Source organism: Mizuhopecten yessoensis, unplaced genomic scaffold (genome assembly GCF_002113885.1).
Source record: "Mizuhopecten yessoensis strain PY_sf001 unplaced genomic scaffold, ASM211388v2 scaffold2671, whole genome shotgun sequence".
Taxonomy (NCBI): domain Eukaryota; kingdom Metazoa; phylum Mollusca; class Bivalvia; order Pectinida; family Pectinidae; genus Mizuhopecten; species Mizuhopecten yessoensis.
In genome coordinates, this window is record NW_018404662.1 from 146252 (window position 1) to 166222 (window position 19971).

The 19971-nt window shown below is 35.3% G+C and overlaps 1 protein-coding gene across 10 annotated transcripts in view; it reads right to left on the minus strand.

The window, feature by feature from the left end:
• LOC110446266 (uncharacterized protein PFB0765w-like) overlaps nucleotides 1-15917 on the minus strand; it is a 19962-nt gene extending 4045 nt beyond the window's left edge. For 6 of the 10 annotated variants that reach the window (XM_021491322.1, XM_021491324.1, XM_021491320.1 and 3 more), the window contains exons 1-12: nucleotides 15825-15917; nucleotides 11991-12099; nucleotides 11079-11541; nucleotides 10197-10376; nucleotides 8689-8763; nucleotides 8158-8289; nucleotides 7922-8005; nucleotides 7182-7256; nucleotides 6661-6798; nucleotides 4227-4298; nucleotides 2883-3107; nucleotides 9-1250 (exon numbers count right to left, since the gene is read on the minus strand). In XM_021491322.1, coding sequence (XP_021346997.1) covers nucleotides 1033-1250; nucleotides 2883-3107; nucleotides 4227-4298; nucleotides 6661-6798; nucleotides 7182-7256; nucleotides 7922-8005; nucleotides 8158-8289; nucleotides 8689-8763; nucleotides 10197-10376; nucleotides 11079-11541; nucleotides 11991-12014 — 1686 coding nt within the window. In that variant the 5' untranslated portion in view covers nucleotides 12015-12099; nucleotides 15825-15917 and the 3' untranslated portion in view covers nucleotides 9-1032. Of the gene's footprint in view, nucleotides 1-8; nucleotides 1251-2882; nucleotides 3108-4226; nucleotides 4299-6660; nucleotides 6799-7181; nucleotides 7257-7921; nucleotides 8006-8157; nucleotides 8290-8688; nucleotides 8764-10196; nucleotides 10377-11078; nucleotides 11542-11990; nucleotides 12113-15824 lie in introns of all 10 variants that reach the window. The other 4 variants (XM_021491321.1, XM_021491325.1, XM_021491326.1 and 1 more) reach the window with 3 other exon arrangements.
• Nucleotides 15918-19971: the final 4054 nt, after the last annotated feature.

The following is a 19971-nucleotide window of genomic DNA, read 5'->3' on the forward strand; positions in this document are numbered from 1 at the left end:
ACATCCACCTCTGTATCTCTGCCTATGTGTAACATCAATATACATCCACCTCTGTATCTCTGTCTATGTGTAACATCAATACACATCCACCTCTGCATCTCTGCCTATGTGTAACATCAATATACATCCACCTCTGTATCTCTGCCTATGTGTAACATCAATATACACCCACCTCTGTATCTCTGTCTATGTGTATCTCTGCCTATGTGTAACATTAGTATGTAAACTGATTTAATGTTACACACATGTCTTTCTCTCTGAAACATTAATAAACATTTACCTCTTTATGATTTTCTTTCTGTAACATCAATATAATCTTAAATATGCATGATTGCAACATATGCAACATTTGTACGCACTAACTCTGTATGTTTGTCTGTAACATGTGTATGCACGAACTCTGCACGTCTGTCTGTAACATTTGTATGCACTAACTCTGTACGTCTGTCTGTAACATATGTATGCACTAACTCTGTATGTCTGTCTGTAACATTTGTATGCACTAACTCTGTATGTCTGTCTGTAACTTTTGTATGCACTAACTCTGTTTGTTTGTCAGTAACATTTATATGCGCTAATTCTGTATGTCTGTATGTAACATTGAGAAACATTTCTCTTTGTGTGCCCGTCCTTAACATCTATAAATAACTAACCTCTAAATGTTTGTAATACATAAATACACTTCTCTCATTAGAAAATTTGACACGAAGTTAATTAAATACACTGTAGCACCACATACAATTGTTCAATATAAAGACAATTATCTATTACCATGTAACGTACAACCGATAGTTTTTCTATTATATAAGGTTTTCTCTCCTATAAAAGAAACAACTTCAATCTGAATAAAAAATAAATGTTACCATCGATACTGTTTAACTGTAAAAACCAAAATGTAAATACGTATATATAGAAAGAAATACTACATTTTGTAAATGTATGATATACATTTGAAACACACTATATTTGATTATGTCTGTCATATATAAAAACTATGACATCTTATCTTTTAGTTGACTTCGATGAATGAAGTCAATATTTCTTTAAAAAGGTCGTAATTCTCTCCACTGCAGAGTTGTTGACGTCACAGTCGTAGAGACCGCTGCCACCGCCGAATAGCATATCTATGGTCCCGCCAAGTGGACGTAACTCGCTCCCGTAAAGACGGAAACTTGGAATAGACATCGACAGACATTCTTTTGTATCTGTTTCAGTATAGTAGATAATGATGAGGACGGTATCTTTGTTCCCTGAAATATTATAGATTATAGTATTATATTATAATTATATTATTAACTAATTGAAACGGACGTGTGGTTTGAAGGAAGATTTGCTTTGAATGACTATTATAATATTTCTTTTAAATGTTCGATCCACGGAAAATAACAGCAGAAGGGTAAAAAATGGTTAATGGAGAATGGTAACAAATAGACAAAAGAGAAAGGTAACGAATGGTCACAGAAAAAGGTAACAAATGTACACAGAAGAAAGGTGCAAATGGACACAGGAGAAAGGTAACACATGGACACAGCAGAAAGGTATAATAATGCAGAAAGGGGAAGGTGGTCCATTAGAGGACACATCAGGATTTCCCCCAAATATGCAAGAGTGATTGACGAAGGCTTGGTTATATTAGCAGACAATTATTTATATATCTAATTTAAAAATGTCCCAGCTATATAATGGACACAGGAGAAAGGTTACAAATGGACACAGGATAAAGGTAACAAATGGACACAGGAGAAAGGTACCAAATGGACACAGGATAAAGGTAACAAATGGACACAGCAGAAAGGTACCAAATGAACACAGGATAAAGGTAACAAATGGACACAGTAGAAAGGTAACAAATGGTTAGAGAATAAAGGTAACAAATGGACACAGCAGAAAAGTAACAAATGGACACAGCAGAAAGGTAACAAATGGACACAGTAGAAAGGTAGCAAATGGACACAGCAGAAAGGTAACAAATGGACACAGCAGAAAAGTAACAAATGGTTAGAGGAGAAAGGTAACAAATGGTTAGAGAAGAAAGGTAACAAACGGACACAGCAGAAAAGTAACAAATGGACACAGCAGAAAGGTAACAAATGGACACAGCAGAAAGGTAACAAATGGACACAGTAGAAAGGTATCAAATGGACACAGTAGAAAGGTATCAAACGGACACAGCAGAAAGGTAACAAATGGTTAGAGGAGAAAGGTAACAAATGGTTAGAGAAGAAAGGTAACAAATGGACACAGCAGAAAGGTAACAAATAGACACAGCAGAAAGGTAACAAATGGACACAGTAGAAAGGTATCAAATGGACACAGTAGAAAAGTAACAAATGGTGAGAGGAGAAAGGTAACAAATGGTTAGAGAAGAAAGGTAACAAATTGACACAGGAGAAAGGTACCAAATGGACACAGGAGAAAAGTAACAAATGGTCACAGCAGAAAGGTATCAAATGGACACAGCAGAAAGGTAACAAATGGACACAGCAGAAAGGTATAATAATGCAGAAAGGGGAAGGTGGTCCATTAGAGGACACATCAGGATTTCCCCCAAATATGCAAGAGTGATTGACGAAGGCTTGGTTATATTAGCAGACAATTATTTATATATCTAATTTAAAAATGTCCCAGCTATATAATCATCGTTGAGAAAATTTCTTATAAATTAAACATAATTCTAAAATGTGCAGGTGTTAAAGCACTAGATGGAATCTTTGTATTTATTTATATATTAATATTTTTTACATTATAAAAAGTTTATGTTATAGATTGCTCTGTATTAAAATGCTGATATGTTAAAAGAATCACTAGGGGAAATACAAAAAAAACCATGAAGAACCTACAGATGTAGAAAGCTATAAAAAGTACGGAGTTTGAAATACTACCTGGTATTCCTTCCAATGCTTGGACCTTTGTTCCTATGATTGATTTGGCTAGACAAAGAACAAAGTGAGGTCCACCCGTAGCATCATCTAAGGTTTGGCATGGTTTGATGTGAAGATCTATTTTTTCTCTGAGCAGTCTGTCATGTAGAAGTTTCTGCAGCCCTTTGGTTACTCCGTCAACCATGGTTTTTCCCATCCCACTACGCAAACTACGTAGTCCAATCTCTGTATAGTTACACAAAACATTTGTATTTGTCTTATTATAGATATAGATATTGCATGCATGTAAATATGTTTTATATGCAAAAAACTAGATGTGTGCACTTCACAAACTTATTATACGAACATACCAATGAATTTGGTCCTTGGTTTTTATTTCTCTGTTTAATATTTGTCAATGAGACACTTTACACATCGTTTAGATAACGAGATGAATAGCTACATTGTAAGAGTAAATCGCACAAAACGACTACAAATGTCGTAAATCATTTCTATCGATATCGTTTTATGACGACACACGACAAAATACAACATTAATGATCAGATAACACTTCGATGACGGATGATAGATTGTTTAAGTTAAGTTAATATTGTATGCATTCATTCCCAGAAATATACACATACGAAACGTATAGACACGAGATTATTTGTACATTTGTACTCAAAGGATCATTTCTTATATGCTCAGTCAAGACTAAATTACATGAGTACTTTAAATCTTGTCTTTATATTATCACCTCTCAAATGTTTCGAGAAATAGGCATAATCAGCTACCTCACATATAATTAGTTCAAATATTGAGAGGTCTAAACAATCATCTCCTAACAAATACTCAAAGAGATGAATATTTTTCTCAAAACAAGTTTATGTTTTCCCAATCCCGACTAATTGGATCGGTCTATTAGAAGTTGTTTTAACATTTTTGTTTACCCATAAATAGTAACACCCTAGAAGTGACTTCATTGGCCAGTCTTAAAGTATGACGTCATGTTGCAATGCTTCGCCAGCATAAATCATTGCAATTGTTTTCTCCAGTCGGAAATAGAAATCTTGTATTTGCAAGAAACAAATATGATTTTTTGGATATAAAATTAATGTTAAAAGAGAAACAGTTATCTAAGTCTAATGAGTTACATTTCGATTAATAAAAGTAAATGAGTAAAATTCGGGTCTTTATACAATGTGTAAATTATATTAGCATGGTAAACAACATGCACCTCTATATTAATTATCTGATATCAGTTCTTGAGTACATAATCTCTTATAAAAGCACAATCACGCAGCAGATACCTTTCCTAGATACAGACATGATAAAAGGTACACCTATCTCAGGTCAAACTTTACCTATACTTTTCCTTGTCTTTGGAGGTTGGACAGTCAATGAGTCAAAGCAGACTTGTGATTCATTCTGGTTATCTATTGGATAAATCAGTTCTATGTAAGTTTTAATGAATTTTAAATATATATTTAAGTGGTCATGCAAATATGCGTTACTATATTTGGTTATCATACAATTAACATGTGATCATAATGAATGCTGCTTACATGCTATTAATACCTACGTAGAAAAATAAATTATAAACTTGTACGTTTCTTATTAAATGAGTTTTTCGGTGAAATGAATTGATTATCAATTTCTCAGGAAACATGCATAGATGAAAGCGATTACACCAGTATGGCAGTGAAAACAAGAATATCGATTTACAAAGATACATGTATACTTGCTAAAGACATTCGAGCCATTCCTTTTTATTCTTAGGGACGATTATATTTTGAACCAAATGAACACAAAAGGCATATCTGGAAGCGATTCATGGTATAGAAAATATAGCAGTTAGATAGAACGAGGGGAGATATGGAAGATGGACGTTATACATAAAAAACCCATTTCAAAGTTAGGAAATTGTAGGGAAGTACAATGTAGCATATCATAAAGGAAGTCACACAATTCTATTAAATAAACCATAGAAATGAAAGTACATGTAACGATGTTCATACGAATCATTATAAAACCTTTAGAAAGCGGAAGTGGGTGAAGTAGTTTTACTCTAAATGAAGAATCTAAAGTAGTAATTTGTATTATGAAAAGCAAAATATTTCATTTAAATTCGGGTCACTATTTTTAGAAAAAAGTAAACATTTTTTATGGGATATATAGTGTGATATGGGAAGTGTTTTCTTTAGACATACCATTATTATGAAGAATGGAAGATATTCATAAGAGTACTACAACACACATTACAGTCATCTGATGTTTTAAATTGAACCTTTTATTGCGCGAATGAATGTTTTTCACTAGGGCTAAGCTATCGTGAAATATGTCCCTACGCACAATTCAACGGGAAATGTTATATGCGGGAAATGTTATATGCCTATGATATCTAGGCAGGGTAGTAGCTGGAAAAGGCTTGTTTTTAATAGGGCGAATGGGCCCGTCCTATACCATGGCAATGCCATACGTGTGTGTTGAATATATATTGAATCGTACAAATAGCATAGCATAAAAATGGTTGGAAGAAATGCTGCAACTTAAGGGGCCCAAACAACGTCTATAATATTTCTCCATATATAAAGTATTGGCGGAAAGTTCCACATTTCTTCTGAACTAAAATGTTCATTGCACTTCATGTCTATTGACAAAATCAAGACACATATGTCTTGATATCATCGCGACTGGAATGGAATGATGGAGTAGGACGATCAATATCATGAACACAGTTATAGAAATGTAATGTTAATGCCCATCTCTGATTACTAAATGTAATGTTAATGCCCATCTCTGATTACTAAATAGAATATTAATGCCCATCTCTGATTACTAAATGTAATGCTAATGCCCATCTCCAATTACTAAATGTAATGTTAATGCCCATCTCTGATTACTAAATGTAATGTTAATGCCCATCTCTGATTACTAAATGTATCATAATTCAACAGCATGACATCAAGCTCTTTATCATTTGCACTTGTAAATATTTGATTATTGCTTGAATGTTCTTTTTACTCTATTCTGTCTTTGTGTGCTGATGCTAAGATGTATGTTTATTTCGTGAACTGATTCAGTGGTATAATTTGCCGAGTTTCTGCCGTAGTATTGTATGCTAGAATTTTATCCGTGATGCAAGTTTCGCAAATGCGTTCGAAATCCATTTTCTGTACGTTAATTATAGCATTATGATCTCGATACTAATGTTGTCATGTGAGTGCGTGATATCTTTCGATATGTGATTAAAAGTTGTTGTTTAATAGTCTTTTGTCGTTGTGTATCCAGGTCACTGTATATTTACCGTTATGTGTTGACGCTTATGTATGTGTCATAACGTGTTGATTTCAGCCACCGAATAGCTGATATCACTTTTCACAGTCCGTTGAATACGAAATACGGTATAACTTGTGTAACAAGGTATGGTCAATACTGTCCTTTGATTTTACATGGCGTCTTGACCATGCATATTTCCCTCTGAATTTGGAGATGGCGATTATTTCCAGGTAATTTTTGATATTTTACTTGAAGTTGGCTGTAGTTGCACGCTATTTCGGGTATGTTTGAGGGGTTGTCATGATTTCCGGCTGATTTTTGTGGTAATTTATGTGGCCGTGGTTTTACGCTGAATTTTGTGAAGTTTATTTAAAGGTGTTTATAATAGGAAATGATGGAAGCAAACTCAGAGGACGAGATGTTTTTACAGCTATACTCATAGTAACGGATGTAACTTATGTTGGGAACAATTAACAGTAATGTTCTCGAATCCATTCTGTAACCACTATGTATAATTACAACGGTCTTTTATCAACGTGTCGACTTCAAGCTGTAAACATTCTGATCCAGAAGAGATGGCCATTTCGTTCTCGATGAGTGTCGACTTGTGATCCTGATTAACTTTAGTCAGTTTCTTCGCCATTTGGTCTAGATCCTCTGTCAATTGTATTGAAAAAGGGTTTATTAAAAGTAATGTGATGACGGAGTATCCATGAGAACAGTATTAGTTATACCTCTGATTGGTGTAAGTGGGGAAATTGCTTTGTTTGAAATAGGATAATTCCTGCGTGTACAATAATAACAGTTATCCTCTTCGGATTTAGAAATTAATCCCAACCAATCCAATTTGACAAAAATGTAATGTTTAAATTATTTATTGTGCTGAATTGGGAAACTCAATTTTATCAAGGTTTTAGTAACCATGCACTTTGCACTGAAAAAAGAAAAACTGATTGAAAATAATGACATAATTTCATAAAATCGCGAGCGCCATGTAAACCCACACTTGCGTCACTGGAAATTTGAATGTGTTTACTGACCTTTTGCTTTTTCTAAATCTTTTTCCAATTGATCTTTTCTCGATGTTATCAGAGTAAGACGTTCTTCCAATTTACCTGTAAAATCAATACTAGCTATTTGAGCTATTATTTGTTGTTTTAGTATATTGAAATACACTTACTCAAATAATTGCTATTTCTATTTAGCTAAATATGTGTGTGCCGTTCTACTCCTACTCATTAACAATAATTAAGAAAAGTTTGTGGCTTTAAAGGTCATTAGGGTCAAGGTTCAAAAACTCGAAACAGCTACATTAAATAGCCAAAAGAGACCTCTACTTTCCTGATCGGCTATCACGTTTCTTCACACATAAATTAAGTTAAACCCACCTTGGCAACACAGAGATGAAAAAATGTTCCACAATCTATCTATATCAAAAGGCCGGGATTGACAATTTCAGCAAATAGAATGACGGGATGATTGAGTCTATTCAAATGGATGAACATTTTTAAAGTATCAGGGGCAAATGTATTAAAACTTTAACGTGCCCGCTAAGTTGCCATCGGCTATGTATAACTCTGTTTGACTTTGACCTACTTTAAATAAGCGCTAGAACAAGGAATTCAGGAAGCACCTATTAATACAAAATAATATCGATGCGGAAAGGCTGCAAATAACAAAAAGGTATTTACCAACATCATTAAGTAATGGCTGAGCGATACAAGCCTCTTGTTTTTATTAATATTCGTGATGATAATTACAATAATTACTCAATAATTACCTTGTGTGCTTCCTTTTTCCTCCAGTATTTTCTTTAGTTCCTCGTTTTTCAACAGCATTTTCTCACATTCAACACTTTTCGTTACTATCGGGAATAAAAACATTATTTAATAGTGAACTCGGATTAAATGATTTTTGTTGACAAATGTTATCGTCATGGTGGACACAATTAACATTGGCACCTGATCACAGTATTAGTTCTCTAATCATGTAGTATGGTCCACTATGTATACTTACCAAGTGCTTCTCGTAACTCGTCGACGTGTACAATTCCTAATTCAGAAGACATGGCCTTTCCGTCTTCGGCGAGTGTCGACTGGTGACCCTTCTTAACTGCAGTCAGTTTTTTCTCAGTTAAATCCAGCTCCTCTATAAATTGAATTATGGACTAGTCTATAGTGATTATTGAAATAACGTAACAACCTAATTCCACCTACATATTGTTGTAAGTTGGAAGAAATACTTGTTTGAAATATTTGAATTTTCCGTTTACGAGTGTTGGTACTATTTTAATTCTTTGGATTTAAAATATTAATTTCAACCGGTGATTTTGGACAAAAAATGTTTTGTTTGAATATATTTATTAGATTGAACGGAGGAAACCTGCTATTGTGGGGCACACATTTCATATTTATGTAATAGTAACCTTGAATTTTCATTGAAAAAAAGCAAAAACGATTAAAATAAAGCATTAGTTTTTCGTGAATAATTAGTTCCATGTAAATGCCTAAAGCTCTAATAAGTAGACGTAAAAGAGTGTGTGCTGACCGTTTGCTTTTTCCAAATCCTTTTCCAACTGATCTCTCCTTGCTGTCATCAATCTCAGATTTTCTTCCATTTTACCTGTGAAGCAGCAAAATTTGCATATTTGAACTGTTTCGTGTAAGTATTCTTAACATTGCAATAAAGAATATCAAACAATTGTTACTTATTTCTTTAGCTGAATCGTTATTTGTCTCTTCATCACTATTCCTATATTATAATTTACTGAAAGCCATTACTGAATCAAATTCCACTTATTGGAAAAGTTGGCCAATGATTCATATGGAAAAATTTCAGTCCGAAACAAACAACATACGTGGTAATTACTTGTTTATATACAATACTTCTTATCTTTATTTGTTAAAAGTCTATTTACGTCATCTTTTTTCACAATCGTCTCGAAACTTATAAGACAGGACAGGATCAAAACTTGTAATTAAAACATGACTTTCGACAATGAATGTCAATATGATGTCATGTCTATGTTAAAATCAATATTTTGCATAAGGTTATATAGCATTTAAAAAGAAGCAAGATATACCCATTAAATATAGAGATATTGATTGACGGAAACATTTCAATAATGCTCTATCGGGTAGGTTTATTAAACATTCTAAAAATATTTCTTTTTCAAAATCTATAAGACTTAAATTTTGTTAAGTTTATTTTAACTATTTATATAGTAACATTAAAAACACTTCGCTTTTTGTTTATTTGCCATAAAAGCAACATTTATGTCATTCTTAATTTTTGGGAAAATTATTATTTTAGCATGGACGACAATTCTGACATATAACAGACATTTATCAATACTCTATCCAATGGACTACGTTCCTAAACACGGTATCTTGTTAAGAAAATCAGTCTTCAAGAAAGTTATGGTCCTCGTCTATGAGGTTAATTCGTCATTATTTTAAGAGCTATTCTATTTGAGGAATTTCAAACTCGCCTGTGTATATAAATCTTTCATGACCGGGCGCAGATTTTTCGTTGACGTTTAATATAATATATTGGTAAAAAAAAATATTTGAAGACAAACTGCTTGTTTATAACTAATATGTGTAACTTAATGCTTATAAGAAATACATAAAAAAAACACACATCAAAAGCATACCGATCAAAAGTACTGCTGACAGAAGTAGCATTCAATAGAAATGAAAGTCATTGTTCATTTACACAGATCTGACCCACATGATGGTGGTTTATTTACACAGATCTGACCCACATGATGGTGGTTTAATTTTGGCGAGTCACTTTCGAAAGCAGCAAAATGAAAACACTCTATTTCCTGATTTTTCTAACATTCGCCTTTTTTGCTTTCCGTAATGAGGGCGAATTTATTATAAGTAAATATTGATACACAGCACACTACAGTGAGGACGAAAGCATCACAGGGTGAGTATAGGTTTTATAGATAAACGTTTCTAGGTACAGTATGTTGATATGCCATTACTGTTACACAGTGTCGATGTATAATATGTTATCATGTATTTCGTGCAAAAATGGTATATTACACATTTTGTTGTCCCCTTGTGTTAGTCGTCTACTTGTTTCTTCACTCAAAGCTTGTTTCTCATCCCTAAGTTTCTCAAGTGTCTTCTTGTATTTGTCCTTGATTTTCAATGTCTCCTGCAGGCTGGACTTCAATGTCTTCACCTCATTTTTGAGTTCTTGTATACGTTCTTCCTTCCTCCCTATACATATACAAATGAAGTACAACATAAAGCGTTGTAACCAGTGTACGTAAGGAAATGCAATGCGGACGTTATGTGGTCAAATTTGATTTCTCTATATATTTCAAAACATACCCCTAACACAGAAAAGATGGACCAAAACATTGATTGAAATAACCCTTATTATTAATTTTTATCGCTAAAATGATAAGACCGATTCAACCCGATTATAACAGTGATCTCTCGAACATGTAACAAAGGAATGGAACTATGGACCTCTTATATTAAAATTCCAGGTCATGCTTTACACATATTTAAGACAAAGGGCTCGAAAGGGAACCATACTTTTTTGAGAAGGGAATGCGAGAGGTATATTGATCATGTATAATTAACCTACCTTTAACTAGGACACGTATAGCAACCGATACGATCCCGTCCTGGTTATTGATAGACTTATTTATTACTTGTTTATGAGCTAATTATTCGTGTCTAGTAATGTTCGACTCATTATTTGCTTAGATTTAAGGTATGTTCCTAATTCAGCTGATGGTATTCATTCTATCCTGAATTGTATGTTACATAACAGCGTTGTACATTCACTTCCTTGGTAAAACACATTTGTTGGGAACCAGGAATTATTCTCATTTAGGTTGCATCAAATATGCAAACGAGTCAGTGTTAGGGTGATTACCTGCATATTACCTAAACAGAAATAAAACTTACGTATTTCCTCTGTAAGTTCGGTAACGCTCGCTGTAACTGTAACACTCCTATCTTGATTCTGTTGAACGGTCTTGTCCGCTTGCGAGGTTGGTGTTTTCTCGTTTAAAATACCAGAGTTTGTGTCGCTTTCCTCCTTGCGTTCTGTCGATGTAGTTGCAGGGTCCGTCTTTTCACCACTCCCATTATCTTTTGATGGAGAAACTTCTTTCCATAATTTTACATACGCCTTATCCTCAGCTTGTAATCTATTCTCAAGGTCATGGTTTAGAATTGTTAAGCGTTTGACCTCTTTTTCAAGTTCTCCATGAGAAGCAATTTTGGCAGACATGTCATTTATGTATCTATGTGCTTCATCTTTTTCTATTTTCATATTTTTAAGCTGTTTAGATAATTCATTCACTTTTTTGTTAAGGTCATTCGTAATTTCATCATTAAATTCGTCAGGTGAAACATATTCGTCATCCTGAAAGGTAAGTTGATCTTAATTATTTTCACAATGTATTAAAACATTATTACTCCACATTCCATTACCGCGTGTTCGATTTGATTTAGTAGATCACATGACTAATGTGAAATAAGACGTGTATTCCTCTCTCTCTCTCGCTCGAGTAATTCTTTTTTTTTATCATTTCAATCTCTCTAGCAAAATCGTTAAGCTGGGTTATAAGTGTTTGAAGCAGGACCTAGCATTGACAAGTAGACCACTTAAGGTTGTTGTCAAAACAAACGGTTGATAATGTTAACAGTTGTGCTTTTGTTCCATTTCCACATAATAGATTGTAAGTGTACACTTACAATCTTATGATAATCCTCAACCAGAATGTAGCTTAATAGACGTAGGCTATATGGAGAAATAAACTATGGTACGAATGTATTCTATTGAAATTGTAAATTAACAGTTATCAAACTCACCGTGATCATAGATACGTCTGCCATCTTAGTTTATTTGTCTTGCTGAGCCGTCACTTGAATACTAGTCCTGCTCAGTCCGCTCGGCTGTTACTCTACATATGGGTAGCCCCTGTCAACGATATCTTGACAACATACCAACAATGATGATTTAAGATTTTATTATAAAACGTCAAATAAATAACTGAATTAAAATAAGCTTACACTTAAGTCCAGTTCAAATTTTTATACATGTGTTCGGGTAGTTGTTTTATTTCTATCTACATTAAATTGGGTGATGACAGCTCGTTTGGTAAGGTTGGTTGGAATATCTTTGTGATATTTTATCAAGAGTATTTTCAAGACAATTTTAAATTTATAATGAAAATGAGTTTTAAAGTCATATTTTGTTGATTTTATGTGTTCAAATAATGTTAACGGGTTCTTCAATTCGCGATGTACACTGTTGCGGAGTTTGACCTAGACCAAACACCACGGGATGGTGTTATTATGAATTTTGTCCTATTCATTAGCTTGGCATTTAGATAAATTGAATGTTCATTAAAAGTAATAGTCTATTCATACATCCCACAGTAACTCATTGGGTATTTGAGTAGGCCTTTATTTATCCGAGAGTTGCATATTTATTCAAAAAGCCAATAGCTGAAGAGGGTTTCAACATATCAAAACGTAGATTGCATGCAAACAGTCAACAACGAGAGAAGAAACTGAAAATAAGCACATGCACGAACACTCTACCTAAATCTAAGTCATCTTCTAAAGGTTCAATATTTCAAACACGTATGGACCTCCGTATATAATGTATATTAGTGAACATTTAATGTAACATGTATCAAACTGGGACGTCAACAAACATGTCTTCTTTGTGAATCTGTAGGTTGCTGTTAATTAATGATTTAATATTATTAATTCTATTTGTTGAAAAGTTTCAAAATAGGATTAACAAGGAGGAAAAAACCAAATCACAGAATGATATAAAACACATATAAACTTATTTCTTTTGCACACTAAATGGCTGTGAAGTGAATAACTTACAGCGGCTCGGTAACAAAGAGAAAAATCGTGTTCAGTATAAAACAAAATGATTACATATGATGTATGGCACACAGATATAGCGCAATTTATGTTTGACTTTCTCTTTGTACTGCGGATATAACCTCCGCCAACCATAGCTTACTGTCTATCTGTTGACATTATACGTACGACTGTACTAGTGCTTACTGTCTATCTGTTGACATTGTACATACGACTGTCTGGTGCTTACTGTCTATCTGTTGACATTGTACATACGACTGTACTAGTGCTTACTGTCTATCTGTTGACATTATACATACGACTGTACTAGTGCTTACTGTATATCTGTTGACATTATACATACGCCTGTACTAGTGCTTACTGTCTATCTGTTGACACTATACATACGACTGTGCTAGTGCCTACTGTCTATCTGTTGACATTATACATACGCCTGTACCAGTGCTTACTGTCTATCTGTTGACATTATACATACACCTGTACTAGTGCTTACTGTCTATCTGTTGACTTTATACATACGACTGTACTAGTGCTTACTCTCTATCTGTTGACATTATACATACGACTGCTTTATTGCTTACTGTCTATCTGTTGACATTATACATACGCCTGTACCAGTGCTTACTGTCTATCTGTTGACAATATACATACGACTGTACTAGTGCTTACTGGCTATCTGTTGACATTATACATACGACTGTACCAGTGCTTACTGTCTATCTGTTGACATTATAAATACGACTGTACTAGTGCTTACTGTCTATCTTTTGACATTATACATACGACTGTACTAGTGCTTAGTGTATATCTGTTGACATTATACATACGACTGTACTAGTGCTTACTGTCTATCTGTTGACACTATACATACGACTGTACTAGTGCCTACTGTCTATCTGTTGACATTATACATACGACTGTTTTATTGCTTACTGTCTATCTGTTGACATTAAACATACGACTGTACTAGTGCTTACTGTCTATCTGTTGACATTATACATACGACTGTACTTGTGCTTACTGTCTATCTGTTTACATTAAACATACGACTGTACTAGTGCTTAATGTCTATCTGTTGACATTATACGTACTACTGTACTAGTGCTTACTGCCTATCTGTTGACATTATACATACGACTGTACTAGTGCTTACTGTCTAACTATTGACATTATACATACGACTGTACTAGTGCTTACTGTCTATCTTATGACATTGTACATACGACTGCACTAGTGCTCACTGTCTATCTGTTGACATTATACGTACGACTGTATTAGTGCTTACTGTCTATCTGTTGACATTATACATACGACTGTACTAGTGCTCACTGTCTATCTGTTGACATTATGCATACGACTGTACTAGTGCTTACTGTCTGATCGGGATAGCTCAGATAACGCTTTTTAAATATTCAGAAATAAGGTTTTGTGTCAATATTCGTGATGCCAACCTTATTTTCTTCATATTTCATATTTGAAACTGGTGAATGTAAGTAAAAAATGAATACTATCCAGAAGTACACATTTTTAAGAAAATTAACAAAACCCGTCCAATGAAGATTTAACAATGCAACAGAGATACAATAAAAACAACTTGAAAAATTTGAAAATATTCAAGAAGAAAATATCAGCTACCAATAAAAATTCATAAAGATACTATACATGAAATCACAACATATTAAAACATACACAAAAGCGAAACTAACTTTCACGAGTTATCTCTCTTTCAATCGGAATTCCCCGATGAGAACAACTTTCTGTGATAACACCAGTAACAAGCATCGTGCCATTGTGAGCTGAGTTAAAATAAGGCGTAAATCAATTGAGTTAGGGTTAGAGTTAGGGTTAGAAAACAAAATAGAAAAAAAATGCACTAGTTATTTCAGTAAAAAATACATTGAGTAGATAATACCTTTGATGTGATTTTATAAACTCCATACTATTATAATGATAGATGTACAAAATGTGCCTATTTTCGTTATTATACCTATCGTTAAATACCAAGAGGTTACTACGAAGATGGAAATACAGATACGTATATTCTATGGCTTTATATATCACTGGTTTATGTTACTTATCACTCAGTAAAATCATTTTAAGGGTATGATCAGGAAGAAATATGAAAACCTTTCACTTAAGTAGTAGGGAAATCTACTTTCGCTTTTGCATAATCAAATCATTTTGCATTTAATATTTGTTTACATTGACGTCGATATCACCGAGAAATGATCTACAATGACAATACTGAACAGAATTTGATTAAAATCATTTCAGAATTTACTTCTTTGAGGGCGTTCAATGTATACATTTAAGTCTATTTTCACTTAGTGTTTATAGCCATTTTTGCTGTTTATCGTTGTTTAATATTGATTACGTATAGATTTGTTTGAATCCTCTTGCGTAAGTCAGGTTATATTTAGTAGTTATTGAACTGATAAGCATGCTCTCTGTATGGTGATTGGTAGTCAGTAGCACTTACTACACCGAACGTTCTCGATGTTTAATATACTCGGCCTTGTTTACTAAGTATTATATTATTACTTGATACTTTGACTACTAATACCTAGTCAGATATATGTAACATAACACTGGATAATTAAATACTAATCATGCAGAACAAAAGGTTGGTATACACGGTAATACGTAATTACATTTCTTATTTCACTACAAGGAGGGTTCAACGTTATCAATATGAATATTTACTATATTTACCTTGTTATGCAATTGAAACAACTATAATCAGTTTTGGATTGTATATCGTGTGTTTATTGTTTTGTTTGACAGAAGTGATTGTATACATACCTTGCTTGTTTGAAAACTGTGTATACACATCCGGATATCAATGTTTACCCATCTTTAAACCTACTTTCGTTTTTAGTAAAAATATATACGTATTGCGCAAATAACCAGTGGTTAAATCCTACTTTCGTTTTACGTTACTATATATTAATCAGTTGCAATTCTACTTTCGTTTTACGCTACTTTATATAACCCAGTTGTAATCCTACTTTCGTTTTACGCTACTTTATATAACCCAGTTGTAATCCCGTTTTCGGTTTAACTGTTAAGATATGTCGTAGTCTAACAACAAATCGGGAAAACAAATTCCTTTTTTGTATAGAAATAAACATCGTCGCTAGCCAAGGGTTACGATCCGGTACGATTCCATGTACCTTCTCTTCTGAAGGGTATAGGTAGACCAACGAAAGTAAAAACGAAAATATTTGTTTCAATTTTCCAATTATGTTGATCTTTTTTCATATAAATGTTTAACGATTTCTCAAACGGTTTCTTCGTATCAATTATTCTTTTATTTTTCATTAACCCCGATGATTTCTTTTTGTATCTTCTAATACAAGTCTTATATAGAATTTTATAAGTCACACTTCATTTTACAACTCACGTAAAGTCGTTCAGAGAACAAACGTTCTGATTGTGACAGTGTCAAACAACTAAAAATGTTATGTGCAACTACTTAATTATCTACTTTAAACTATTAAACTATCTGTATGCAACTACGATAATGTCTATATACAACCACTAAAATGTTTATATACAACCACTAAAATGTTTATATAAAACAATTAAAATGTCTATATACAATGACCTAAATGTCTATATACAACAACCTAAACGTCTATATACTACTACAAAATGTCTATATACAACTACAAAATGTATTTAAATGTTTCTTTTCAACAACTAAAATGTCTATATACAACCAGTATAAAGTGATTTAATTTCTATATAAGATATATTATATAGCATGTAAGATATCTGATATATTATAAAAGATTTCTTATATAATTTATCAGATGTATCTTATAGATATTAAATGATATACCTAAATGAAGTATATACGATTTGATTATATATAAAATATACCTTATATAATATACATTTTTTGTATAAGAATATTTTATAATATAATATATATATACAGAAAACTAAATTTGATGTATCTTATACAGCACATAAGATATCTTGTACATCATTTCATTTAATTTCTATATAAGATATCTTACATGTATGCTATATAAGATATATTGTATAGTTTAATGAAATTCGGGATCATCTGATGTAGTTTGATCTTAACACATTTTACCATGAAACCTTGAAATGGAGTGAGGAAATTCACATATACAAAATGGAGTGAGGAAATTCACACATACAAAATGGAGTGAGGAAATTCACATATCTTACAAAATGGAGTGAGGGAATTCACATATACAAAATGGAGTGAGGAAATTCACATATACAAAATGGAGTACACTCTAATATAATGACTATGATATTAATTCAAAGTAATCTATTTTGTTCCCTGAGACATTGAAAGTGTTTAATACCCTTCACTTAATCACATTTAATGTGTCTCTACTCCAGCAATTTATAGGCAACCCATCACCACATTAGATCGTATCGCAATGAAAGGGAATTGTTTATTATTTTGAACATACGTAACTCCCGTGAGATTGAAACTGGTGACAAAAGAAGTGAAACTGACAGATCTGTCTGTTTTCCGTTATTGGTTCTTAGGCGACATCACACTCTATTTCCGTTTAGCCTATTCTCCTTTCGTTGATAATTTGGTACCAAAACATTGTTTATTTAGTTTATTATACCAGGTCTAATTTGTTCGAATGCAACCCCATCTGACTTTACTTCACAGAGGAAAAGAGGAATAGTTTTAAAGTAAATATATGTTAAGGTTAAACACATTACCACTGCATTACCACTGTGTTAATTAATTTAACAGTGCTCTTATGACATCAGTTAAAAATACAATTTAAAAGGATTCTCGATTGAGCATTGAACGAACCGAATGGATACTAATGTTACTTATATCCCATAGGTTCTATATTGTTAGCCTAGTATTCGACGTTAGAGCGGCAGTGAAGGAGGTTGTGTTAGTTTACTAATTGATAATGGCTGACAATTACTAGTAGTGTAGAATTAACGCGGATATTGTATTTATAACTCTGCCAGAGTCCATCCTAATAGAAAGGATGTGGTGTGTTGTAAAATAGACGAGAATACACCGCCATATCATCACACCGGGACACCGCCATATCATTACATCGGGATACCGCCATATCATCACATCGGGACACCGCCATATCATCACACCGGCCATATCATCACACAGGGACACCACCATACCATCACACCGGGACCCCGCCATATCATCACACCGGGCCCCCGCCATATCATCACAACGGGACCCCGCAATATCATCACACCGGGACACCGCCATATCATGACACCGGGAAACCGCCATATCATCACATCGGGACACCGCTATATCATCACACCGGGACACCGCCATCTCATCACACCGGGACACCGCCATCTCATCACATCGGCCATATCATCACACCGGGACACCGCAATATCATCACACCGGGCCACCGCCATATCATCACATCGGCCATATCATAACACCGGGCCACCGCCATATCATCACACCGGGACACCGCCATATCTTCACAACGGCACACCGCTATATCATCACACCGGGACACCACCATATCATCACACCGGGACCCCGCCATATCATCACACCGGGATACCGCCATACCATCACACCGGGACACCGCCATATCATCACGCCGGCCATATCATCACGCCGGGACACCACCATACCATCACACCGGGACCCCGCCATATCATCACACCGGGACCCCACCATATCATCACACCGGGACACCGCCATACCACCCCACCGGGACACCTCCATATCATCACATCGGGACACCGCCATATCATCACCCCGGGACACCGCCATATCATTACATCGGGATACCGCCATATCATCCCATCGGGACACCGCCATACCATCACATCGGCCATATCATCACACCGGGACACCGCCATATCATTACATAGGGATACCGCCATATCATCACATCGGGACCCCGCCATATCATCACATCGGCCATATCATCACACAGGGACACCGCCATACCATCACACCGGGACACCGCCATATCTTCACAACGGCACACCGCTATATCATCACACCGGGACACCACCATATCATCACACCGGGACATGGCCATATCAGCACACCGGCCATATCATCACACCGGGACACCTCCATACCATCACACCGGGACACCGCCATATCTTCACAACGGGACACCGCCATATCGTCAAACCGGGACACCGCCATATCATCACACCGGGCATATCATCACACAGGGACACCGCCATACCACCACACCGGGACACCGCCATATCATCACACCGGGACACCGCTATATCATCACACCGGCCATATCATCACACAGGGACACCACCATACCATCACACCGGGACCCCGCCATATCATCACACCGGGACACCGCCGTATCGTCACACCGGGACACTGCCATATCATCACAACGGGACACCGCTTTATCATCACACCGGGACACCGCCATATCATCACCCCGGCCATATCATCACACCGGGAACCCGCCATACCATCACCCCGGGACACCTCCATATCATCACATCGGGACACCGCCATATCATCACCCCGGGACACCGCCATATCATTACATCGGGAAACCGCCATATCATCACATCGGGACACCGCCATATCATCACCCCGGGACACCGCCATATCATCACCCCGGCCATATCATCACACCGGGACACCGCCATACCACCCCACCGGGACACCTCCATATCATCACATCGGGACACCGCCATATCATCACACCGGGATACCGTCATATCATCACACCGGGACATGGCCATATCATCACACCGGCCATATCATCACACCGGGACACCGCCATACCACCACACCGGGACACCTCCATATCATCACATCGGGACACCGATATATCATCACACCGGGACACCGCCATATCATCACACCGGGATACCGCCATATCATCCCACCGGGATACCGCCTTATCATCACACTGGGACACCGCCATATCATCACACCGGCCATATC